The 26,769-nt window shown below is 38.3% G+C and overlaps 1 protein-coding gene across 4 annotated transcripts in view; it reads right to left on the reverse strand.

Annotated features, from left to right (window-relative positions):
- Positions 1 to 26,769, reverse strand: part of pde8b (phosphodiesterase 8B) — a 38,776-nt gene that overhangs the window by 7,864 nt on the left and 4,143 nt on the right. For 3 of the 4 annotated variants that reach the window (XM_057361120.1, XM_057361121.1, XM_057361119.1), the window contains exons 2-19: positions 14,490 to 14,546; positions 12,617 to 12,807; positions 11,063 to 11,122; positions 10,923 to 10,980; positions 10,117 to 10,205; positions 9,802 to 9,880; positions 9,514 to 9,654; positions 9,330 to 9,418; positions 9,165 to 9,219; positions 7,368 to 7,419; positions 6,735 to 6,797; positions 5,954 to 6,030; positions 4,901 to 5,065; positions 3,003 to 3,060; positions 1,263 to 1,392; positions 911 to 1,109; positions 294 to 511; positions 73 to 211 (exon numbers count right to left, since the gene is read on the reverse strand). In XM_057361120.1, the coding sequence (XP_057217103.1) occupies positions 73 to 211; positions 294 to 511; positions 911 to 1,109; positions 1,263 to 1,392; positions 3,003 to 3,060; positions 4,901 to 5,065; positions 5,954 to 6,030; positions 6,735 to 6,797; positions 7,368 to 7,419; positions 9,165 to 9,219; positions 9,330 to 9,418; positions 9,514 to 9,654; positions 9,802 to 9,880; positions 10,117 to 10,205; positions 10,923 to 10,980; positions 11,063 to 11,122; positions 12,617 to 12,807; positions 14,490 to 14,546 (1,920 nt within the window). Of the gene's footprint in view, positions 1 to 72; positions 212 to 293; positions 512 to 910; positions 1,110 to 1,262; positions 1,393 to 3,002; positions 3,061 to 4,900; positions 5,066 to 5,953; positions 6,031 to 6,734; positions 6,798 to 7,367; positions 7,420 to 9,164; positions 9,220 to 9,329; positions 9,419 to 9,513; positions 9,655 to 9,801; positions 9,881 to 10,116; positions 10,206 to 10,922; positions 10,981 to 11,062; positions 11,123 to 12,616; positions 12,808 to 14,489; positions 14,547 to 14,618; positions 15,025 to 26,769 lie in introns of those variants that run through there. The other variant, XM_057361122.1, reaches the window with a different exon arrangement.

The following is a 26,769-nucleotide window of genomic DNA, read 5'->3' on the forward strand; positions in this document are numbered from 1 at the left end:
TCACATGTAAATCAACGCATTTTACCACCAACATTTGACTCACACATACGTACAGTGTGAGATGTGTCTTACATTGGAGCTCGTCTCCTCGATAGCGCTCATGGGTTTGTTGATGCTGTTTACAAACTTATTGACGTGTTCGAAGTGTCGCGTCATTTCCGTAGCCAACACCATGTCTATGATAGCTTGCCGCAGGGTCCGAAACTGTGTCCTGCGTGTGAAGATATTAAATGTGTGTACGTTTGCATTAAAAGCGTACAGTATATTGTACTGTATTTGGACGCAGACGATACCTCTCCATGTTTTTGAAGATGTTGCACTTGCTGTCTCGTACGGTAAGCTGAAAGGCCAGAGCGGCATGGTGACTCTCTAAGACGGCCGTGTCGTTGTACAGTATCGCCAGTTCGCTTCCTGCGTTGCAAAGGAACGAGTTGGTGCGGCCGGGGTGGTCGACGTCATGAACCGTCGCCGCTAACAAAGCCGCAACTTCATCAAGTTGGTCAAGACTGCCCTGCAAACCCAACACAGATACATGTAAGAAACCAAACATTTGTAGCGTACAGTGATAATATCACTCATGCTGAGATCAGCATTAGCTGATAATGGTGCAAAGTCACTAAAATCCGAAAAACAGAAAGACAGCTTTTTTTAATAAAGAATGCAGTTTTGAGTTCATTTTTACAGAGAACCCTGTTGAAAAAAACAGCATATATGCTGATTAGGTAGGTTTTGAAGCATGCTAGCTGGTTTGTGCTGGTTTAATCTGGTCATTTGGTGGTTTAAATTGGTCCATCTTAAACCAGCTCAGGACCAGCTAAGGACCAGCACAGTTTAAACCAGCACAAACCAAAGAAATGAGCTGTAAATGAGTCGTTTCTCTTGCCGTGTTCTGATTGGCTGTCAGGATTACCTTGACTCTGTCTTTGCGCAGGAAGTAGGCGGTGGCGTGCAGAACGTCCGCAGCGTGTGTTGAGTTGTGGTAGGAGTTGGAGGCGTGATAATTAGCCTCGATGACCTGCAGCCAGGAGCGCAGCGCGGCCTCCGTGCAGTTCAGAAACTCACACACGCCGAAATCAGTGAAGATCTTCAGACCCAGATATGAGAGAGGCCTACACACACACACACACACACACACACACAGGTAAGTGCACACAAACCCACACACACACTACATTGTTAAAAGATACACACGGAATATTGAACGATGCAACTTTGATATGGGCTAATCTTTGCAAGCATCAATATCTCTCTTTCTTTCTCACCTTTTGTGTGTAGCTGCTTCCAGCTCCAGGATGTTAAATTCCCAGTGTTTTTCTTCATTGAGCAGCTCAGCGATGGAAGGCGGGACGTCATTTAAAGGGACAGGCACGGGCAGCTGACTCTGACTCATATCTGAGGAATCAAACAGGTGACGGTCAAAAATTCAAGGTCAAAATGGAAAATAGCAGAAAAAACATATTTCAGAGGCTTTAAACAGCAATGTAAACACTTCATGAGACAGGGTAAAACCAATTAAGAGACCATGTCAAAATCAGTTTTTCTGGGTATAGAGACAGAGCGCATTTAGGCCACGCCCACACCTGTCATTTCTGACTTATAACAAAAAACAGAAGGATGTCTAAAAACTGCTATGTGACCAGTTGTACAGTCAACAAGCTAAAAAAAACCACACACAACTAAGTGTTTATAAGCTATCAAATCGTAAAAGTCAAATCGTAAAAGCCATCCTTTCAGGAGACAAAAGTGGATGCAGGCAATAATTACGTTTCCCTCCTACGCTGGCTGGTTTTTTTAGGTCGACAGCTTGTAAAAGCGTAGTTCTGGGTTTTTTAGCTTGTTTACTGTACACCTTGTCACATAGCAGTTTTTAGACATCCTTCTGTTTTTTGTTATAAGTCAGAAATGACAAGGAGTCCGCTTCCCCCAATACAAAGTCAATGGAGAGGGTTGGATTGTTTCCCCCCGGTGGGCGTGGTTTTCAGATTATGACGCGTGTCGCTCTGTCTCTATGTGAAATCAGCGTTTTTGTTTCTTTCTGTGAACTACTAACAATCTTTCAAACAAATTTCAAATAAAAATATTGTTTTAATTTGCGTTTTTTTCCAGAAAATGAAAACTGGAGAAACGGGTCAAAATAGCAGAAAAGATGCTGTGTGTTTTTTCAGACCTCAAATTACTGCAAAGAAAACAAGTTTAGGTTCAATTTTAAGCAATACAACACTAATATTTGTATGTGTATTTACTGTAGGAAAAGTTCAAAAATTATTTTTATGTATGATTTTGATGATAGTTTTCATGTGTCTTGTTATTCTGTCAGTCTTTCACATCGCTGTTGGATGACTTTATGTCACTCCTGAGGTTTGATTTTGTTGAAATTCAACAGACACTGAACTGGAATGGCCACAATACATCTAGAAATGCTGATTAAATGCAAATTTGGAACGCTCTCTTAATTCTTTTCGTGGCTGTATATTCTGAGGACTACAAACAGTCATAGTTTGGGGAAAGAGAGACTTGGATCCAAGTAAGAAAAATGCTGTTTAAAATGGTTATGGTATTAAATTCTGTAATGTGATGTATTACCGAATGAATATATTTAGCAGGAAATGTAGTATAGACTTTATTTTATAATCATTCGCAATTAATTGCATTGCTAAAATGGTTTACATACTCTTTCCCTGCCCATCCTGCCTTTTGAAAGGCAAAAAAATAAATAAAACTTTAAAAATAAATTAAATGAAAACTATACAAATGAAAACTATTTTTTCATGTAATCTTCACATATTCATTTTTAAAAATACGACCAGGGATATTTATTATGAGCGTAAGCAAGCTCGATTTAAATTAATTTGGGTTTATAAATCATTTTTTGACAAAACAAGGTCAAGATGTCAGAAGGTTTACAACACGAAATCCTTACTGTTTATTTTCAGGAGACAGAAACACATTCTCTTGAGATTGCTTCTGCCATGAGCGCATTATAAGAATCAGTTAGCACTTACTGTGTAATGCACTTTTGGAGAAGACATACTCATTCCCAGACAGCCTTCTGAGTCCATCCTACAAGAAGAAAGTCCTACGTCAATATTTCTGACAGGAGCGACAGAGAGAAAGACTTCAGGGGAGGAGGGTGAGAAAGTACATTTGTTTCCAGCCAACAGAATCATGACAAACAGCACTTCACCTCACGTAACTCACGCTTGCACGAATAAAAGCCACATTCGTCACGACAGGAGGATATTAAACACGCAAAAACAGTTCCAAAATCAGATTCAGAGTTCAAAACAAACTTTGTCTGAGACACCACAGGCGGAATAGAAATGAACATGCATAAATATTACACTCTCTACAATAACCCAGGCTGTTCAAATATTTTATTAGCCGATTGACATTTTACAAAGTTTTAGAACTAAGACCTAAAATATCATTTTTATAACCTGCCTTACAAATGTCGTGTTTAAAAGTGGAAGACTTTCAAAGACGCCGACATACGGCAGACGGACAGAAAGAATGATGTGTAAATAAACCGTCACGACCGCTGGCTAACCGTGAACCAGCCTGTGCCAGGCGGCTTGGAACTGGACGCTTTTGTGCCACAAAAACACGATTTTTCAAATCTCATGCCTGCCACATGGAGTCACACTCGGTATATAGGGCACGTTTGCTGGCAGACCACGCCTGAAAGACTCCCGGAACCATGAAAAATCTTTAATTGATGTGGTATTTCCCGCCTGCTTCATGTTGATCTGTGTACCGTTTATGTGTTTAATGTGTATTTGATTTATGATCTGTAGTCTGTTCTATGGTTGTGTTGTATCGGGAAGAACAAGATTTTCTTTGCTCTTGAAATGAAAGCGTTTGATGTACAATGATGATAAACTGAAATATGCACAATGAGTATCTTCCTCTCTGGTTCAAAAAGAGAGAAACTAAAACTGATCATTAAAGGATTCGCCATGGTTGTGACATTACAGACGTAATTAGATTGATATACGTCCGCCTACATTTATGTTTTTATGATGACATTAAAAACTATAACCCCAAAATGTGAAGTATTTCCAATGTTCTTTCAAATGTACAGCAAATATTTTGTTGTATCATAACATCTTAACAAATCTTCAGCCTTTAATTTCAATTTTAGATTTTTCAATTACAATCTTTCAACAAATCTTTAATTCCAATCTACAGTCTGAAATTTCATTTTTAGATTATTGGTTTTATATATATATATATATATATATATATAAACGGACAAATATTATTATACACATAAACGGACAAAAAAATCTCTACTATTTAATTGCTTTTAATATTATTATATTCAAGGCCTAAAGCCTGATGCAATGCATTATTTACAGCTACTTTTTTATTTCATTTTGATTCAATAAGCAACCTAATTCTTCAGATCAAGAACTGCTTTCAATTCATTGAAATTCAATTAAAGCTTGACGCAAATGGCCAGCATGCTTTTTTATAATATTGCCCTTTCATATTATCCTTTTAATAAAACAAAAATCACTTCTGATGCTAGTACACAGTGACCAGCACACAATGTGTATGGCCGCATGTGTGTTAGTTATCGTTAGAAAACAATTGTACACTTAAAGTGATAGTTCACCCAAAATTTAAAATTATTTCATCATTTACTCACCCTCTTGTCATTTTAAACCTTTATGACTTTCTTCCGCAGAACACCAAAGAAGATGTTTTGAAAAAAGTTGGTAACCGAGCAGCACTGGCCCCCATTCACTTCAATTGACTGGACACAAAACCAATGCAAGGGAATGGGGGCCAGTTTACAACATTCTTCAAAATATCTTCTTTTGTGTTCTGCGGAAGAAAGAAAGTCATCCATGTTTGAAATAACATGAGAAGTGTAAGATATTGCCTTGTGACTCACACTCATGAGCCCCCCCACCAGATCGTTGGTATGGGGGTCGTCCTCTTTTGAAGCCAGCTGGGGCGAGTAGAGTTCGGTGGTCCGCAGGATCTCCAGAACCCGGTCTAGAGCTTCTGCCACGGTCACCGGACTGCTCTCCTGCGCTGCGTTGATGATATTTATCACCTGGAGGAAACAAAATGCAGACGGATGGTGAGAGAACAACTCGGCATCTATCAAAGATTAAGATTCATAAACATCTGTGAAGTGTAAAGCCGTCTGCTTTTCATACGCTGAATCAAACAAATCCTCAGTCACTCACAAGCGGTCGTAAATATACAAAAGCACAGGCACACATTTTGTCGAAGTCGCTGAGTGTGTTTTATGTAATGCGGCTATACACAGAGTCATAGATTGTGGATTACTGTAGGGATTTAAAACAGATCATAAATATCTGGGGTGAGTTATTCTTTTAATTTTTATTCTTTTTTTCATGATCTTGTAAACCTTTTGATCTGAAGGCAAAGACTTAAAGGGACAGTTCGCTTAAAAATAACCTGTATATGACTTTTCTTTGAGGAACACAAAAGAAGATATTTTGAGAAATGTTTCAGTGGTTCATACAATGGAAGTCAAAACATCTTGTTGTGTTTCAGAAGAAAGAAAGTTGTACGGGTTTAAAAAGACATGATGAAATAAGTTTCATTTTTGGGTGAACTATCCCTTTGTTTGACATCAGTTTTCTAGACAAATATTTAATTGTGCCAGCATATTCATTTCTTTCACCCCAAGTTTATTTTAAAAAGGTTATGAAAATACTTTGAATGAATAATGAAACAAGCAGCCAATAAGAGTCCAGATATCAGAATTTAGTGCATTTATATAGGTCGAATATAGGTCAATGTATTGCACTGGACATTACAGTTGATTATTGATAAATGATAGCGACATAGGCAATTAAACTGGATATGACATGTGTGAGGGTGTGCAATAATGCCAGGTTTTGAACATTTGTAAGTTTTTTTAATTAGAAGAGGTTAATAAAATGGAACATGTGTAGTAATGTACATTTACCTTAGTGATGGGAGCCTCAATTGTCATGGAGTGAATGCGGGCCATTGAAGAATATCTACGATTCTGTAGACTAGGAGCTGAGAGAGAGAGAGAGAGAGAGAGAGAGAGAGCTCAGTTTGCGTCAGAGTGCATTGAAGCTGTAGGAGTGCTGATGTCATCAACAATAGCCAACAAGCCAAGGCTCACACACATGCACACACACGAGCTATGACTCACATTAAACACAAGTACATTATAAACACACTAATTATCTCTAGCGTTCATTTCCTTGTTTTTAATTCTGTGTTTTGTTTTCATTTTCACCTTTTTATTATTTCTCTGTCCTGTTTTCTGTCTGTTTTTACAATCACCTCTAAACTGTTTAAAGCAACAGTTCACCCAAAAATAAAAATGCTTTTATCATTATCATTTATTCTTTATGTTACGGTCTTTAAATGTTGTTTGATTAAAAGTAAAAGTGTGCTTTAACGCATTTGAAATAGTGTGTACAGAGGACTTTTATGGTTATATTTTAGTCATTTTGGAACGCGACATCTACTTTCATATAAGGAAAAGACTTCTCTATGTGTCACAGAGAAAAGAGAATCAACGAATTTGGAACGACGTGAGTCTGATTAAATGATGATCCAGCATTTCAACACATGTTTACAATCACACAGTTGTGTCATCTTTAGTTTTCCACTGCGCTCCACTTTCTTCTAAAAGATCTCAATTTTATTTCCTCATTTATCTCATTTTGCATTTCTACTTTTTCAATCCTCCCCATCTGTGACTCTCTCACCATCACTGCTGTGCGAGCTGATAGATTCTTTCCTCCGGTCTTTGTGACGCAAGGAATTGCATTCTGGGTAAACCAAGAGAAGAAGAGGTATGACAATAGTGCTTGCACACACACTTACAACACAAATTATCTCTCCTCTGATCACAGCCGACCAGCATCCCAGAACCCATCATCATCATTATCATCATTATGACATCATCATCATGTTCCCCACAGCATCCGACAGGTCGGGACAAAGCAGCAGGTATATAATATTACAAAGATGAAAGCATTTGCACTCTGTCAGATGGTTATTATGTCAAAATAATTCTCTTTTTATTTTTTTAATAAAGATTAGAAGGTCTTTGCAACATACGCACGTGCATACAAATACACTGGCAAGCCAATAGCTAAATTTAACATTGTGACAAACAAATGTCCTAGGGTGCATTGCAACCATCTGTCTGTTCTGCGCTCACATCTTTCTCTCTCTGATTTTCAATGCAACATTGATCTGTTTATTTTCAATGACATGAAATTAACATTTCATTTGTTTCGTGTGAGCCAGATCCATAAATCTGCATCATTACAAATGTGAGCTGCGCTAATTCATCACCAGATCAAACACAAACAGAAAAACACACACACTGGTACCTGACTGTGAGTGTTCAGCACTGCATTTCTCCTCTCGGCTGAATTTATGAACCTGCAAACACAGATCTAAGATCAGCTGAATCAAAAATGGTAAAATACACAGAATTATTATGGAATTGTTGAACATTTTTCATAGTGACAAAAAAGTTGTTATATTATAAAAGTGATATTGTGTTTTGTAGCTGAATTGCTTTAACAATGCAAAAGATCAGTGGTTGGATCCCAAGCAACACACATATTGAGTGAACGTATAGACTGTATAACTAAATTACTTTGAATAAAAGCGTCTGCCGAATGCATATTTATACATGTAAGACAGACCCTGAGATTAAGAGAGAGGATTTTTTGTTTGCCTCTTTGCTGTGTAGCGATCAGTTACAAAATGGACTAAGGATTTACAGAGTGCACCTTGGTGCAAATCCTGCCCGTCGCAATCTATCTAATCTTATCTAAGATCTGGTTTTGAATAATTCAAGCGCAAGTTTTGAATAAAACCTCATAAAACAGAGCTGTGTAGGCCGGTATACAGATAGCAAAAGACACTAATGCTGATTCTGAAACTGCCCACACTCATATATGCACACACAGGGACACAGACACTCAATAAGATGTACTGTTGGTAAGAGGATAACACACTGGGTTAAGGTCTAGTTACACTGTCCTGAAGGACGAGGTCACCGAATCAGATTAACAAAGACCACACATTTCTCATCACACACACACACACACACACACACACACACACGCACACACACACACACACACACACACGCACTGCATTACAGGAGAAAGATTCTCACTTTTCATCCCATTCATGAGGTCCTTGAAAGGTGTAATTGATTCATACAAAACTATTTCCCAACGCGTGATAAAAAAATCAAACTAAAATATTAAACAACAACAAAATTAAACAAACAATTAAAATTTAAACTACTGCAATAGATGTTCATCCTGTATGTCCGTTTTATACTATGCCGTATATTGCTCATTGTTTTGTGTGTAATACAATGTACTGTATTGCAAATTACACTGTGTATATTGTATCGTCATGTTTGAATTGTATTGATAGCTCTTTTTTATCCTATTCTATTCTTCCCTTCTTTGTTATTTCCTTTCCTGTTCTATTCTTTTGTGTTTTATTCTATTTTATTCTGTTCTAATCCACTCCATCCTATTTTAGTCATATATTATTGTGTTTTATTATATTTCTATTCTTTTATTATTTTTATTTAATTTTTTAATTAAATTTATATGTAATGTGAAACTTTTAACTTAACTTAACTTAACTTAACTTACCTTAATTTTGTAATAATCAACTCTATTATCTGTTCTGTTATCTTGTATTCTATTCTTTGTACGTCACAGTTCTTACCATTGTAAAATTATAAATAGCATGATATATTTTTGCGATGCCTGTAACAGACAGCCGTGAGTGAGTGTGTATGGTAATCCCTGAGCTAACAGAGACAGCAGTGAGTAAACTCGAGTTATTTCACATACGCGCCTGTGTGTCTCTGATCAGCATCTAGTTCATGTTGGAACCAGCAGGAGGGTTTACACCTCAGTCTGCAGCGTGTATTAATAAACTGGACGCTCATGTGACTTTCTGACACTGGACCGTCAGGATGGAAGGTTTAGCGTAGTTTACATTTTTACCCATCGCTGTCGCCACAGGCGTCACATTCAAAATCTGAGACATCTATTAATAGGTGAACATTACAATTTAAGTGGAGTGTTATGAAATTCTGCTTTACTGTTAAGCAATAAGTATTCAAGATATGTTGCTGAAGCTCAAACCTGTCTGTGGTTGTCACTGTAAGGCCTCTTGATAGACACAAAATGGCGAATTTTCCTGGAAGGTGAAGAAAAAAATGAACACATGATTTGCTTCAATTTATACCGTCAGTGTATGCAACTTGTTTTGCTAATAATATTGTATAAAAGGACGATCATGTGACTTACCCTCCCTGGCCAATCACAGGAGTGATTCTGACGTATTGCTGAATACTGTCACCCGACTTCTTCCGTGAGTAATAGATCCCCTGCCATTCCTAAACACGCACACATTTAAATCACAATTTTTTCACCCATCATTGAACTTAAAAAGGCGATAGAAAGCTTTATTAGGAATGCAGAATTCTCCGACCTTTCCTTTCTTCATGCAGGTGTTGATGGTGTCCAGCAGGTCGGCGCTGTTTCGGTCGCTCTTGGGCAGTTCGGTTAACTGTTTTCCGATCAGCTCTCCTCTACGGTAGCCCATCATTTTCTCAAATGCTGGATTGACATACTAAACACACACACGGTTCACTTTAGTTTTACTCTGTTTCGTATGCCAAGGAGTCCACGAGTCGAGTCCTTATAAGGGTTTAAATAACAGGAGTCATGAAAGGACATGAAACCAAATCCCGAGAGATGTCTGAATCCCAGAACTCACTTGTATGACGTGATCTTCGCTGCTGATCTCAACGGCTTCCTGACACTGCTCTAACGCCACAAACAGCGAATTACAAGCCCTGCAAGGTCACAACACAACGTTGAAGGTTATTTTAAGGTTATATGACCTTTTCACCGAAAATCCCGTTTTTACATTGTTCGATTTGGTCAAATCCATTTAGTTTTAAGTAGTCTGAAATGACTACACATAAGAAAACCAAATCAGATCTGGCTGCAGTGTGAACAAAGCGCCACGCTGTAGCAGCTCATCTTTTATTCGAGAATTAAAGTTCATTTTCTGCGTTTGTGGACTCACCTCAGTTTGAACTGAGCTCGAACCTCTCCGTGTTCTAACTGGATTAGCTCATTATAGCAGGCCGACACGCTGCTGTTCTCTGCAAACCTCTGATAGAGAAAGAGAGAGTTTTATTCAAGTGAAAGGTTTTGTACAACATTTGCCACTTTCCCTTTGAATCATCGGGGGCTTCACATCTCAGCACAAGATGTAGAGGGCAATTTCACTTTTTACTTTTTATGGCAGCACGTCGATAACTTTGAAGCACATTCGTTCTTGTAGTTTTTGTGACTAAACACGCATATAACAGCTAGTCACGAGACACGCAAAAACCAATGAGATTTAAAGTTATTGACATGCAGACACTCAGATCTGTGCTTAGATCTGCTTGTTTGCATTGCTTGTTTGTGCAGAGATGAGTTAGCATTTTAGCACTTCCGGTTCCATCACCCCAAAGTCAATGGGTTTTTTGAATGGGTTTTTGGTTAAATGCCTAAAATAAGGTGTGGTTAACAAAACCTCTAAATATTTTCACGTTTTGTTCTATGACATAAAACGCAGTTATAACCCGCTCGTAGACATTTCTAAATCCAATGATCAATTCTGCAGCTTTGCCAGTTGGCTCCTACATAAGATAACGTGACAGCATTTTAATGTGAAACTATTTGTTTCTGAAAGAAGGTTATATCCATCTGAAACGTCATGTAGGTGAGTAAATTTCATTAGAATTAGAACGGTTTCCTTTATCAGTTTAATACGCAGTCAATATATAAATAACTACATGTGAGCCAGGTATTATAGTGAGTAATGTGGAGTAAAACACTCACTCTTGAAAAGCCAGCAGAGAGAAGAGGAAGAAAAGATGGTTCCTCTTGATCTGAAGGACTGAGAGAGAGAGAGATCACAATGGAACAACACAACACGTGGATAATGGATAAGTGTGTTTTGAGGTTGTATGAGATCTTACGTTTGCGGCACCACTGCTACAATAACTGTGTGTTCAGAAGGCTTGGTCGCTTGAATCATCCTGTTTAAAACACACACGGGAAAACATTCATTTTTAAATGATCTATTAGAAAAAGTGAGCGGTTTAAACTCCTCAGCACACTGCTGATCTGTTCTGTGTGGTTGCCAGGACGTTGTTATGTGGTTGCTAAGGTGCTTTTAGGAATAATAGTAATAGCGCACCTTCACCCAACAAGCCACGTTAAGGTATCTTTCATGCTTTTAAGTAATGTTGGTCTTACTCCATAAATGGAGAACAAATGGAAACTCTTGCTTGAGTCTCATCTGTGTCTCAGATATTTCTCCATGCAGAGAAAAAGAGCCAGAAATCTCACAAACGTCTCCGTTAGAGTTTCAAAAGAGATGTCAACAATGTCTCAAACTGAGCTCAGATTTTGCCGAAGCTGGGAGCTCCAGGGAGTCTTCGGGGTCCGATGCCAACAAATCGTCATCCGATGTCGCCACGGAAACCTCATCACGCACTCGCTGCGTGGATCCACAATGGGACGGTCGACTGCCGCCCATTTGAGACTGGTTCGGCTGGCACCGGCGGATTAACGTCCATGGGAGTCCCCACATCACCAACATCGCTCGCCGCTGTGGACGGCTGGGCAGCCGCCGCGGGACGGGAAGCAGACGAAGTCGTGGCTGCGTCCAGGAAGAACATAGCCAACCGTGACAGCAACACCTTGATATATATGTACTCGCAGTGCGGGCATGTCGTATCAATGAACGCTACCTCTGCATGCTGGTGACCCAAACATGTGACGCAGGTTTCATGCCCATTGGGTTGGAGGACGAGGCGGCCGAATCCAAGGGCACAGCGGCGAGACATCTGCACGCTGTGAGAAATTGCTCTTTTAGACACCTCGGTCCGCTGCCGAAACGTCCAGGGTAAGGACGAGTCTGCTGCTCCGCGTGGTAAATCCGGCAGGATAATCTCTTCAGAGACGGGAGGAGCGCTCAGCATATGTAAATGCCTCGCTGGTTCCGAAGAACAAAAGATGAATGAATGGGCCCGCCATCTTCCTTTTATACCAGAATGCCCGGAGCGGAGACTGGCATGCCATGCCATTCGCCAAGTTCACTGGCCTTTTAAAAGTACAATCAGAGATGATCAAGTTCAAACCCCATTCTGTCTCGACACAACGTCGAGAGACCGACAGAAAGGGAACTGAGAACTTCATCAAATCTTCCGAGCTATAAAAGAGCAACCTCTTGACTGCTTTAAAAGTTCGATATTTCACCTAAAACATTGTTGCATATTGTTGTCAGTCATCTGTTTGCTGTTCAAATAGCAGACACATTATTGTGCAGAACTATAATATACTGCAACGCTTCAAATATTAAATATTGATTTTCCCCCAACCCTAACCACTTGGCCCGCTCTGCTGGCAATCCCATAATCCCCAGCGCAAGCCTGCAGCTCACCTTCAATGGAAAATGAATCAAAAACACACGTTTGTGCTCTACAGCATAAGTGAAAAGAGAGAGAGAGCAAGCTGGCTGTACTCACCGAGAGACTGCTTCGGCCTCAAAGTACCGCGAGTGCCGCCCATCAATAATGATGATCTCGTGGTGTTTGTCCAGGAAACAGTCCACCGCAGACTCAGGTGTCCGTGCGATGTTACACCTGAACCCCGCCCGCTCGCACGCCCACCAGAACGCATCGCTCTGACTGTCCTCTTTAGCGAAAACCAGTAACACCTGAGCGAGAGAGAGACAGAGGGAGAGAGAGAGGTGCTGTTGATGGGTGCGTGTGAACGGTCAATAGTCTTTCATCCTCTTCAGCACTGTGTAACCATGGAGCTGAGATGTGAAATTCCACACGGCCCGGGTCTTTCGGGACGCATCTTTTGCCGCCACCTCGCTCAGGAGGCCGACTATGCACCTTCATGTGTCGACCCGTAGGGGGCGGAGTTACTTTACCCACTTACAAACTGTTTCTATTGACAATGACACTGAATAAAGTGATATCATTCACTTTTGTTCCAGTTATAATTCACTCATCTTTATGTCATTTCCGAACTCATGTGACTGCCTGTGAAAAACTCACAATAGTGTGCGTTGTTGATTTTTTAAAGCAATGTCTTAATTCAAATTCAAAGATCTTAAAAGGATGATAGGCAGTTCGTTTGTAAAATCAATTGTTATCGAGCTCGAAATTACACAAGTGACCTGAATTCACCACAGCAAAAGCCGCTCGCTCATTAGGTTAACATTACACACACACTTTCTCTTTTTCCTTACACAGTTCTCTTTTAGGTCATCATAATTCCCACTAATTCCACACACACATGCAGACACACACACACATAGGATAATCTGTGTCAATCCTGTAAGATTATCCTGGGGTTTTAATTAAATTTGTGTAAAGTGGTCTTACTTTTTTTATTTTTCACACATAGAAAAGATCAAAAGTAGGCAACACCATTGGCTGTGCCATATCGTACAGTATCAAATCAGGATCTATATGACATCACGGTGCTTTACAGTCTAATTTATCAAGCATTCATAGTAGGATTTATGTGAGATCATAATGCATGAGCAGAATTTGTTTGACATCATAATGCATAGCAACTGAATCTGTGACATCAATGCATGAGAGCAAAACCTACTGTATCTGACATCATAATGCACAATAGCAGAATCCGTGACATCATAATGCATTACAACAGAATCATAATTAGGGCTGTCAAATGAGTATTTGTGATTTATCGTATGCAAAATAAATATGTTGTTGTTTACATAATTTATGTGGGTGCATGTGTATAATATTTATGAATATATTTACATAATATTTACATGAGTATATACATTTTTTATTTTTATATATAATTTATACTATACTGTATATAAATATTTATTTTCCTTAAAATGATACATGCATGTGTGTATTTATAAATACATAATTATTATACATAGTACACACACATATATTATGCAAGCAAAACTTTTATGTTAAATTAGATTATTCGCAAATAATCGTTTGATAGCCCTAATCATAATACATTACATCAGAATCTTTGACATAATGCATGCAGGCTCTATGTGAGATCATAAAGCATAACAGCAGAGTCAAAACATAATGCATCAGTGCAGATTTCACATCAAAATACAAAACTTTATCCTCCGAAATAATTAAAAAAACTTTTGGTTTGTTTTCACCTTTCTCATCTTAGGAAACTAGCAGACAAAGAATTTGCAATGATACCTGAAATTTACCATCATGTTTAAAGACTACAGGACACACTCACATTTTTCAATGTTGCTTGCATCTTCTGTTTAACCAGCCAAAATCATTGACCACAAACTCTATCACTTTAGTAAAGCCAAACAAATCTAATAAAATGTGTATGTGAATCTGTTTAAGTACATTAGGACTTTACCTGTATGGGCTCCTGGGTCAAACGCATTGGCCCCAAACGCTCTTCTATTGCAGACACCTGAGAAAAAGAGAGAGATGTCACGTATGACCTTACGGATACAAAACAGGAAACTCTTAAATCCGTTTTTACCATCTCCGATCCCTGAAGCAACATTCTGACATGTCTGTTTTTAATCACATCTTGTTTGCATGCGAGTCTCCCTTTTGAGCAAATGTACAATCCTTGGCACAACTTTACAAGTCCTTAAAGGAAATAACTTCCGCAGGTTGCACTGGAGTTGATCCGAGCGATCCCGTTCAGCATGAGAGCCACTTCGAGTGTGTTTACATGAGTTCGTGTGTTCTCATGATGTTGCAAAACCGTTATGAGCACAAGATTGTTTACTGTTATTCCTATGATCAAACTGTTCGAAACATTTCACCACTTCTGAAGCGTCTGTTGTCAAATCACAACAACTTCACCCACTGTTATCCGGATGTGATAAAAATATAAAAAGACGCCATCCAAACAGTGTTATGGCAATGACAGAGAGCAGGTGGCTTTAAGCTTCCTGCGTCATCCACTTTAACACGACACATAAGCTTCTCAGCAGGAAACACACACACTCCAACACACACATGAACAAAAAACCCTACGCAGGCTAAACATAGCTTACCCTCACAATAAAAGTACAGCACATAATGAGCATTTCATTTGATAAATGAGCAAATCGGTGCAAAAATACTATTTTTATAGCAAGCATCTCAGTCTTGGGCCAAAAAATACATTCATGCATTTCTAAAATAAAATAAATTTAACTGAGAAAGTAACAAATCTAAATAAATAATGATATTAATGTTGTGTTGTGGAATGATCACTAGACCCTTAAGACAACTTCAGCCAGGATTTTCTTTATTGCGCTTAGGAAATGTAATAAGATTTACACTTTTTTACACAAATTATTCAAATACAGTTTCAGGCATTTTGTGTTTGTTTGAAAAGTGTATTGAAGATTCTATTTTCTGCACTTTAAAGATCTTATATGTACACTGAACAAATTCATAAACTCAACACTGTCGCGATCGTGAGGAGGGGAAGAACCCAGATGCAGGCAGGCAATGAAGGGGTTAATAAAGACTTTAATATAAATACCAAGACAAAACAAAAACCAACGATGGGGGAAAATCAACTAAGGATAAATACAAATAAAAACTTCCCATGAGGGGGCAAAACGTAAAGACAGGATCAAAATAAAACTAAAATCCACAGACAGGGCAAAGCAACAGGAACACGGGCAAACACAGACACTAAACAACCAGGTAAGCACACAAGTTCACTTACACAGGATGCAGCAAACACAATAACCACAACGTATGTAATACACGAACACAGGACAAAGAAACATGAGGGCATTTATAGATAAGACAAACGAAGGATAACGAGCGAGGGCAGGTGTGAAACATAAGACACGGCAGGGAGACAATACAGGAAACAAGAGGGGCGGGGCCAATGACGAGACACTGGAGAGAACGCATATTATTGTCAAAAGGACAATAATATGTTTCTCTCCACACATAACCAAATTCTTTGTCATGGCTCTGCTACAGGTCCAAGAAAAACATGACTAATTGATGCAGAGCCATGTCAAACACTTTTGTTCTTGCCCCCATTTTTCATGAGCTGAACTCAAAGATCTAAGACTTTTTCTATGTGCACAAAAGGCCTATTTCTCTCAAATATTGTTCACAAATCAGTCTAAATCTGTGTTAGTTAGCACTTCTCCTTTGCCAGATAATCCATCCACCTCACAGGTGTGGCATATCAAGATGCTGATTAGACAGAATGATTATTGCACAGGTGTGCCTTAGGCTGGCCACAATAAAAAGCCACTCTAAAATGTGCAGTTTTTTGCATCATTTTTTGCTTAATCTTTTTTCCTAGAAAATTTCTGGGGGACCCCTTGCATCCTTCTGGAGGCCCCCTGGGGGTCCCCGGACCCCAGTTTGAAAACCCCTGCCATAAATAACACACATGGGCTTATGGAGAAATTAGGTTGTCCACATTTGTTGTAGCGTATAAAATCACAAATATATACAAAATACAGCTGAACATTTGAGTTGCGTTTTAACAAATTTACTTTTTTTGCTTTTGCATTTATCTCATCCATTTTTTTTGTATCCATTATATACTTTTTATTCCATGTCACAGTCGGCTTTCTTACAAGGGACCAAATAACAAAAACATTAAATGTCTGCTCAACTCAAGACAAGCAAAATGCTCAATGAGAATTGTGAAAAGTTATGCAAATAATAATAAATCACTGTTATTTATGTTTATAACATGCAAAAGTTTTAAAAACACCAACCCACCAACCCACCAAGCACCAAAACAAAAAAGCACCAAAACAACCAGACACAAAAACAGCTTCTTCCCTCGGGCCATCTACCACTTGAACAGTTAAATGTTTTTTACCCACCGTGCAATTAATGACTGTGCAATAATAATTAAGAGCAATATTAATTATATCCTCCAGATAATACACTATCTATTTTTATTCAACCTTTTCTGTATATATATATATATATATATTTCATTTTGCTGTATATAGCACATACCTTGTACTACAATAGTCTATTCTTATTTTTTACTTGTACATATTTACATACACACATAGCTTTACTCTCTATATCTTTATCTTATGTTTATTGTATTGTATTTCTTAATTTCTTATTTAAATCATCTGTGTACGCCATTCTATTGTGTTATTGTCTATATGTACTGTTGTTGCTGCTTCTGTGTACTGGATGCTCCTGTCACCAAAACAAATTCCTTCTATGTGCAAACATACTTGGCAATAATAAAGCTCTTTCTGATTCTGATTCTCCATTGGCCAGTCAAACAGGTAGCCCCACCCCAAACTGACACCATTGGCCAAAACCAGAAGCTGACTGCGTTCAGCCCCGACAAAACGTTGCAAAACGTTTTTTAAACGGAAACGGTGGTGCGGTGGATCACCCTGTTGTGATGACGCAAGAGTTGAACTATGGCAGCTGAGAAGGCCATTCTTTGTGTTCTTTTTGAAGAAATTTTGGAGCCTGATGAAATCGGTATAAATACGTGTTGAATACTGCCAAATACATCTCTTCTAATATCTTCAATTGTTGCGTATGCCGAGCTGCAGCGGACACATTTAAACGACTTTACTTGGACCCATTGTGCGAGCTGTCTCTTTAATACCACGTGGGTTATACACATGTTGCTGCTGATTGGGCTGACATTCTTGACCCACCGAACAAGAGAAAACGCATCTCAAACCCTGTTGCACACCGTTTCCAGGAAACGTGTCGTTCAAAAACGTAGCAAAACGTTGCGCACCGGTTTGAGCTTGAACGTGCCCCAGGCAGCTCAAACAAACACAGAGCCACAGTGTTTACAATCCTTAGGAAGTCAACCTACAAATGGTTTACCTAAAGCCATCTCAGGAAGATAGGAGAGAGAATTTTTACATTCAAAATTACACACTTCATCTTTAAGGAATGCAGTGTGCTTGGGAATGATGTGCTGTGCAGCAGCGATACGGAGATGATATCATAAACTATGTTCATGGTTTACTTTATTGCTCGGAGTCTATAAACAAGCCAGCGTTTTCTTTCTTCTGATTTCATCTCCAAGTCCCTTAATTATCTTTAACTGACTCGACACGCTTCATTTCATTTTCATTTTCAGCCTCTCTCTCTCTCTCTCTCTCTCTCGTTGTTCTTTTCAAAGAGAGACTAGCTTTCTCGTGAAGCAATCAGACTGCAGAACTTACTCATGAAAGACCTGTGTGAGCTTCCAAACACACACACACACCTTCAAATACTCGTTTCATCTTGCTGTTGGTTCCGCAGCTGGATACTCACAGTGACAGAGCCAACAGTGGGTCAAAACACACACACAAACAACCACATAATAAACATAAACTCTCACAAACACAAACACTGATACAAAGATTAAAGCAAACACATGCACACAGTGTCTTAAACAAAAACTAACAAAAACACTACAAACACACATTAATAATAACGCACATAAACTCCCACACACAAACAATAACACAACAAACTCAAACACATAAACAGAAGAATGAATCAGAAGTGCCATCTGAATTTGGATAGCATGCTGTTTCATACGGTTTTACATTTTAAGACATTTTAACGTAGAAGTTGAAGAATCATTTTGTAGCTGTAATTGGCTACGAATTGAGCCAATCTGGTTGAGTCACGCTGATGTACGCTACAAACTAGGGCTGTGCGATTCAGGGAAAATATCTAATTGCAAATTTTTTTGACAGACATGTGCGATTTAATTTTTCTAAGTCAAGCTTCAGCTCAATGTTGTCAAAAGTGTGAAGCACAGTATGGGTATAGTTACCCAGAAAAAAGAAAAAAAAACATTACAGAAATTCCAATTGTTTCCATTAAAAAAATTCCCTTTTGTAGTGTTTTTGGGCATTATTCAAATATGACTTACTGATGTTCTATTGGTTCCCAACTGCCAGATTACATCACTCCAATTGAATCGAAATACCAGTGAACACTATTTAAAACAAATACAACTCCCATTATAACCCTTGAATCCATAACATTTTCTATTGTGCTAATGAATTATTAAAATAGTACATAATAGTCATTAAAATAAAATAGTAGTACATAAATAGTACATAAAATAGTCATTTTTTAGTATTTGGGATTTTAAAAACAAGTAGAAAATGTGCTGAATGTTTCATTTCATCCAAGTGAAATTAGCAAAACTGTTAGATAGAATTTACATTTGTTTGAAACGCGGAGCCAGACGTGAGTTGACACAGGGTGCTCGCGTGCGACAAGCCTCGTCCATAATGCCACTCAAAGCGGCCTGAACAGACGCTTTTCGTATACTTTTTACATCGCGTCCACATTAGAGTTGGGCCGTCGCAGATGGCTGATAGCCATCACTATGTTGGGCTGGCATCGTGGTTCCCCTGCATGATGTAATTTTCGTCATCAGGAGGTTCCGTGGTTGTCCCTATTACGAAAATTTACCATGGTTTTACTACAGTTAAAATTGAAAAACATGGTTACTGTAGTAAAACAATGGTTTTGCCCTAAGTAATCAATGCACCAAAAAAACATGGTTACTACACTTGTACCACAAAAAAAACATGGTTAATTTTCGTAAGGACATCCCGTACGCGTACAGCACGACAAATGTTGACAGCCGAGTCCACAGTATGACATTTTGCGTATGTGTCGAGCTCGTCCATTCGCGCTTTTCTGCGGTCGAGTATGATTTGGAAGCTGCGAAACGCGTGTGCGCGCGAGACTTGACAGACGTAAAAAGTGAAAGCAAACATTGAATCTTAGTAACACTGTGTCTGTGTGTAAACTTGTCAATGATGACCTGAAATGTGCGCGTCCGCGATGGCAGTGGGAAACATCAGTGACGCGTGACCTGTGCAGTTTACTAATCACACACAGCCTGGTGGCCTCAAGATCTACTCGTCTTTCCACATGAAATAACAACTGGAAGAAATTCATAATGTGCAGGCCGTACATAGGCAAATACTTGTTGAAAAGTACTCTTTCTTGAAAACTGGTCGCAAAATGCGATTTGGTGGCAGTCTGGAGCCACCAAATGTAATAGTTTTTAATGTTTTGGCAGATGGCCATCCAGCAAACTGATATAACCCCGCCCCCCGATGTAATCGTGCATCACGATGTTTCACTGTAGGCATCGTCCAATGTCAATTTGGTAGACATCGTCCAACCCTGGTCCACATTGCAGCCTCTTGCTATTAGGAAATCGCAACGTCTCACATTGCGATTCGATTTCGATTAATCGCTCTGCCCTACTACAAACTGATTGGCCAGCCAATCGCAAGAAAAGAAACAATCAGTCCACGCCTTATCTGGTCATTTTATAAGTTATATATTATGCAATTATTATAATGAACAAAAAGTAAATAGTAAAAAGCAAATATTAATAACAAACTAATCTAAGGCTGCTTTAGTGTGCAAATATGAAAAAGTATGCAGCGTTTACATTTGGTTTCTATTTTACATTCATCTCCTGTAAGTTCAAACATCCCGACATCTCTATCTATCTCTTTTTGTTTCTCTTCTCAGCACATGTGTGTGTGTGTGTTTTGTGTGCTCAGTCATGTGCTTTAACTGAGAACAACAGACACACACACACACGCATAAAACCACACACAGAACAAAGGCCTTCCTTTACAGACAAGAGGGTCATGATAAAATACGATCCACGCTACTTTTAGAACCCCAGATGACAGAACACCGCTACAGCGCTGCTTATCACACGTTACATAAGATGTCACTGAGATAATGTCCCAATACCTCGCAGGAACCACGTGACCTGAGGACTGCGGAAATGAAATCACATGTAATGAGTATATTCTCATGAGTGAGCATTTCACACACAAACACACACAGAACCCTTCACAAACTTCACAATTTCTAAGCGATTTTTATATTTTTATAAATAGATATGTACGTGTAGATGCCACAGTCCAGTACTCATGCTGCTAAAACATGGCACAGCATCTGGTTGAAAACTCTGCAAAGATTTAAATTCCTAAAGAAATGGGATAACGTTTCACAGTTTAAGAGTGTTAAGAATGTTTTAGCTTAGTTTTACAGTTTTTCAAACTATTGTCATACTTTTTAATATTGTGTTGGCTAACGCTTGTTGTACTATTACAATGTTTGGGTCTACACAACGTAACGAGATATTCATACACGCATCCAAATACGGCTGACGACTGGCTCAAGTATTCACGGACCGGCTTTATTCCAGTATGGTTGACGACATGCATATAGTGGCCAACAGCCGCTAATGAGGCATCTATGTATATATTTCTATGGTAATTCTTTCACATTTAGCAGAAGCGACTTACATGAGTGAGGAAAACAGTAAAGCGATTCATCATAGATGAAGTGATTTACCATAGCCTTTCCTTGGAAGCCTTTCCCCAAAAATTATTAAGAATAAATAGAATTTAGACGAAATGCACTAAAAAAAACATTTGAATAGAATTGAACAAAAAAATGTGGAACAAATTTGTCCCCAAAGTACAGACACACAAATTGACTAAGCTTTCTAAATGAGGATGTGTAATCTTCAAGTGTTTTATATGAAGCTAATAATAACAACACCTACAGTCTAAAACTAACCCATACGCCTACACGGACAATTTTGCCCTGAAGTTCTGTTAAATCAGCCCACACACACAAGCTGCAGGAGGTTACAGATGAATATCTTAACACAGAGGTATGTGACTGTGATCTTAGACTGCGTGTGATACAGCGTGTTTAGTAATCAGCCCTTACCAGCAGTACACTGTTAAGTAATCATTCAAACATCCCTTAAAAGTATTCACTCGCTCGCACAAAAGACAAAAACAGCAGCTTGCGGTCGATTCAAGAACACATCTCTCTCTCTCTCTCTATATATATAACTTTTTAAATGAGGAAAAGTTAGCTTTAACATAGTTTTAAGTTAAAAAAGAGCAGATAAGGATCTTCACCGCATTAGTCTACTAGGTTATCATCTTCGCTGCATGAATATGAAATAAAATATTTGAATAAAAACTCACATTTGAAAAAACAAGGCAAGGACGTGACTACTAACATCAGCTGTTCTCTCAGCAACTCACCCAAAATTAAAATTGGTCATGACGTTCCTCTAAACCCAATGACTTTACTTTCCTCGGAACATAAAAATGATATTTTAAAGAATATACTTGAACACTTTTCTATATATTGAAAGTGAAAGAAGACTCCAAATGTCACACCACATATTTTAATGTCAATCTTACAAAAGGTTCACAGATTCACACAAGATTATAAAGCAGTTTATGAACACTATATCTATCAGCGTGCTGGATATTCCTGCAGATAAGAGCATTCCGATATGAATATAATTCTAAGTGTCAATAACAGTGTTGAATCAAGGTAAAAGATACACTAAAGTTCCTCTAAAGTGGGTTATAAATTACACGATAACATAACAGCTGTGTAATCTTATGTGAAAAACACTCATCAGCTGGAACTTAACACAACTATTTAACATTACACATCACACATCAACATAAACTCTACAAGACATAAATGGACTGTAAAAATCACTAAACATATACAAATCCATATATCACTATATTTAATGTAATAATAATAATCTTTATTTCAAGCAAATTAGATAACAATGATCTATTCATTGTGTCCTGATGTCAGATGTTAACACAATGGTTTGTAATTCTTTCATTTAAGCGTTTGTTTAGTGTCATTTTTATTGGTACACATTAGAGATTTAACAGGACACCGTGGGGAAAAGTCAAAGAAGTGGCCGCAATGATTTTTATTTTATTAAAAAGATCAAATGGAAATGTAACACTAAGGTACCACACGCAGTTTATTTACGATCCTTTTTATGTGAATGCAATTTTACAATAAGACTTTCTTGTCCTTTTGTTTTTCTCTCTCTATAAATAGCATCTATAAACAATACTCAACAATCAGAGAGGGTGTGTGTGTGTAAGAGAGAGAGAGAGATGCTAATGGAGGATGAAACGGATGGTCAGTTGTGGATAAGGAGGGACAATAAGATGTGTGATGACACACAGAGTAATAAATTAGAAGCTGGGAATATGTCACGAAAATAAAAGATGTGTGATTCTCAAGCTGTAGTTTTGCTCAGTTATTGCTCCAGCAAAGCCATTCTCACTCTCTAAAATGGAAAGACATCAGAAGGAAACACTGTAACCTCGGTGTCACACATCCACCCTAACAAACCGTGTGACAGTAGCGCCGCTGGTCTAAAAACACTGAATCTATTCCAGAAACAATTTACTCCTCCCAGTATGCTTTTATCACATTGTATTACATGACCAATGTCATTTATATTACTAGGAAGATCTACAGCTATGAATATGCGAACAATTTGCCACATTTGCTCAGTAAACCTAATTTTATACAGTTTCTTTACCATGACAGCAGTTGAAATAATGCTGACATTCATTTCTGTAAATAAAAGGGAATTCCCCTCTTAATAACATGACTAACACAGGAGACTTATTCCCTTTTTTGGTATCCCTTGTTAGCAGAGTAAATACCTGACAGATGGATCTGCAGAGATTATAGATGTGACAGGAATCTATTTGAACTAGCTCAAATTAAACTCACGCTTCTACTGTTGCTGTTTTTGCCATCTTTCACTCACAGCGTATGTGCACTAAACTCATTGCAAGTAAAAAAGAGGATGCTGTTCTGCTCAATTACACTTGCAGATTCCATTACAACTGGCTGCAAAAAGAAGTATTTATTTAATTCTGAAATCATTTATTATTTCTACCTACTGCATGTTATAATTAAATACATTGGACGTAATCCCGGACCGAATTTCAGCCACTGTAAGAAGATCAACTTAGCCTCCTTATCTAATAAATAAGGTACTAAAAATAAAGTTTAGAAATGACAGCTCTCTGTCAGTCAGCAGACCTGCTTTGGTTTCACATTTAAACACATTTCAAACAATCTCTTCCCATCCTACAAGATGCTTCAAGTGTTTATGAACCTGCCCAATGATAAACAAATTTACTAATGCCGCCATCATGGACTGTTTTGCACTTCTGTTTCTCTGGACAACTGACAACACAGTCTATATAGTGCAACCTCAACACACACGCACACACACCACTTACAAAATTCTATTTTTAGTTTCTGTCAAACCTGAAAAGCCCACTATTTGGAACCAGTTGGTCATTTTCATACCTCAACCAAGAACACATATAGCAGATGAACCACAATCATGTTGATTCATGCTTAAATCATACCATGGGGAATCTGAGGTCACAACCCACAAGAAGAGTAAAACTAATCTTGTGTGAACAGATGTGTCATTCTTAAAGGTGTTGCTCACCTCAAAATAACAATTCTGTCATCATTCATTCACATTCATGTTGCTCAAAACTTGTATATGGCTCTTACGTCTGTGAAACACAAAATAAGATATTTTGAGAAATGTTCAGTGGTTTTGTGCTTATACAATGGAAGTCATTGGGGGCCAATGTTGTTTGGTTATCAAATTCTTCAACATATCTTCTTTTGTGTTCTGCAGAAGAAAGTCATTCGGGTTTGGAAGGATATGAGGGTCAGTAAATGATGGAAAAAATGGGGGTGAACTATCCCTAACATCCAATGTACATTTGTTAACATTTAATGTTCTTATTTGCATATTCATGAGTCCATTAACACAGATTGGACAACACAACTGTTCCTAAACAACTGGCTGTGACATGCTAACACTGTCTAACTTTTGGCACCGCAATGTAAGGCGTGAACCCGTTGACCCTTCTGGGGTTCAAATCTATGCTTTTCTCACCAAAATCTTTAAAAACATAGTCTAGGACATATACAACAGTAAAAAATTGTCTTTCAATTTCAATTCTGCTGGAGAATGTAAATCACTGCCATGGAGGTGAAAAACAAATAGAGAGAAATGCAAAGCTTAATTTGTCCCTAGACACAAAACACATAGATCCGCTCACGACATGAGCCGGTTCATAAGAATGACAATAATCACTGGATAGACATTTTATACTGTTGTCTAAATGTCCCTGACATCCTGAGGGACGCCACAGCCAATCAGATCACACCTAACATTAGGATACCTTTTGACAGTGATGTGTCTGGAAATCCAACTAAAGTCTCAGGGTACCCAAAATGCATCACTGTAACTGTGTGTGTGTGTGTGTGTGTGTGTGTGTGTGTGTGTGTGTGTGTGTGTGTGTGTGTGTATCTGATCTGAAATTCATCATCCTTTTTTGCATGTGATTGTTCACACCCTGCAGATCTCTTAGCCAGAGGGGTAAACAAACTCTGTGGCCCGGACACAACGTTCATACATACAAAGAAGCACAAAATCTTTCAGAAAATACATTTCTAACAGACACTAAAATACACATCTCTCGCACGCAAGAAAACAAACACACAGACACACACACTACATTGAAAAACAGAGTATATCGGCTACATCACTGTGAACGCTATGTAAATGTGTGTGTGTGCGTGTGCGTGTGTGCGTGTGTGTGTGTGCGCGTGCGTGCGTGCGTGCGTGCGTGCATGCGTGTGTGTGTGTGTGTGTGTGTGAGAGAGAGTGAGTGAAAGAGTTGCACACACTTCAATGGCATCATTGAGTTCCTTGCCAGTCTCGGAGCAAGAGAGCAGCTGACTCTATCACACACACACGCACACGCCTGGCAGACTGTACCATAATCTCTACATCTCCTTTCATATTGACAGATGACACACAAACAGAGTGTCCTCTACAAGCCATTATCCAAATCTATACAAAAATCTATAAATGGTCCATTTAGGTTTATAAAGCGAGTTTAGTATTTGATTTGTGTTGTGTTGTGTTATAGGAATTCCATTGTGTATGAGGGGTCATTCAGTCAAATCAGTTCACTGACCACAGACAAACTACTGACCCTAATATAGCACATTTCATTATTCTTTAACTAAACAATGCATCACTCTTACACAAAATTAACAAAAGATATTGTGATTTTCATGTGTGTGGCTGTTCACCTGCAGTGTGGAATTTCTAGTCTAGTTAAATTTACAAACAATCTGATTGTAAAAACATTCACTGAGATAAGGTTGACACTTTTTCTTAACATGACATTCATGTTAACATTTTTCCAATACCATCTTGCAGAATGTAACCAAACTATTTGAAAGAAATTAAAATTCTATAAATAAATCTCAATGCCACATACTCAAAGTTATTTTGCGGTGACGTGATTCAATGACATCAGATGGAGACAGTGGTTTCATATAAACAATGTGATTTAAATAGAATACCATGGTATTACAATCGGGACATATCCAAAAACAGTTTGATTGTATTTACCATGGTACTTTCTGCATGATTAAATGATGCTTTATTTGTAGTGTTGTCCATGTAATAGAAAGTACAGTTGCCCTAAATGCATTTGAACTCTTCCACAAACTAAATTTCATTGCATTAGATGCAAAATAATGCTAGAGCTCCAAAGTTTGACTGCTAGAACAAACAATATTTTTCTTTGTCATTTTTTTTCAATTATGTTTAACTTAACTGGCGTCGGTGTGATTCTAAGTAAATGTATGAAGTCAGTTTCACACAGGTGGCGGCTAACCACAGGTGCAGTTAATCACATTAACTATGAACAAGCTTGACAAAGTGTCCAAATACATTTCGTCATTTTGAACAGTACATC

This window comes from Triplophysa rosa, linkage group LG19, assembly GCF_024868665.1.
Source record: "Triplophysa rosa linkage group LG19, Trosa_1v2, whole genome shotgun sequence".
Lineage (NCBI taxonomy): Eukaryota > Metazoa > Chordata > Actinopteri > Cypriniformes > Nemacheilidae > Triplophysa > Triplophysa rosa.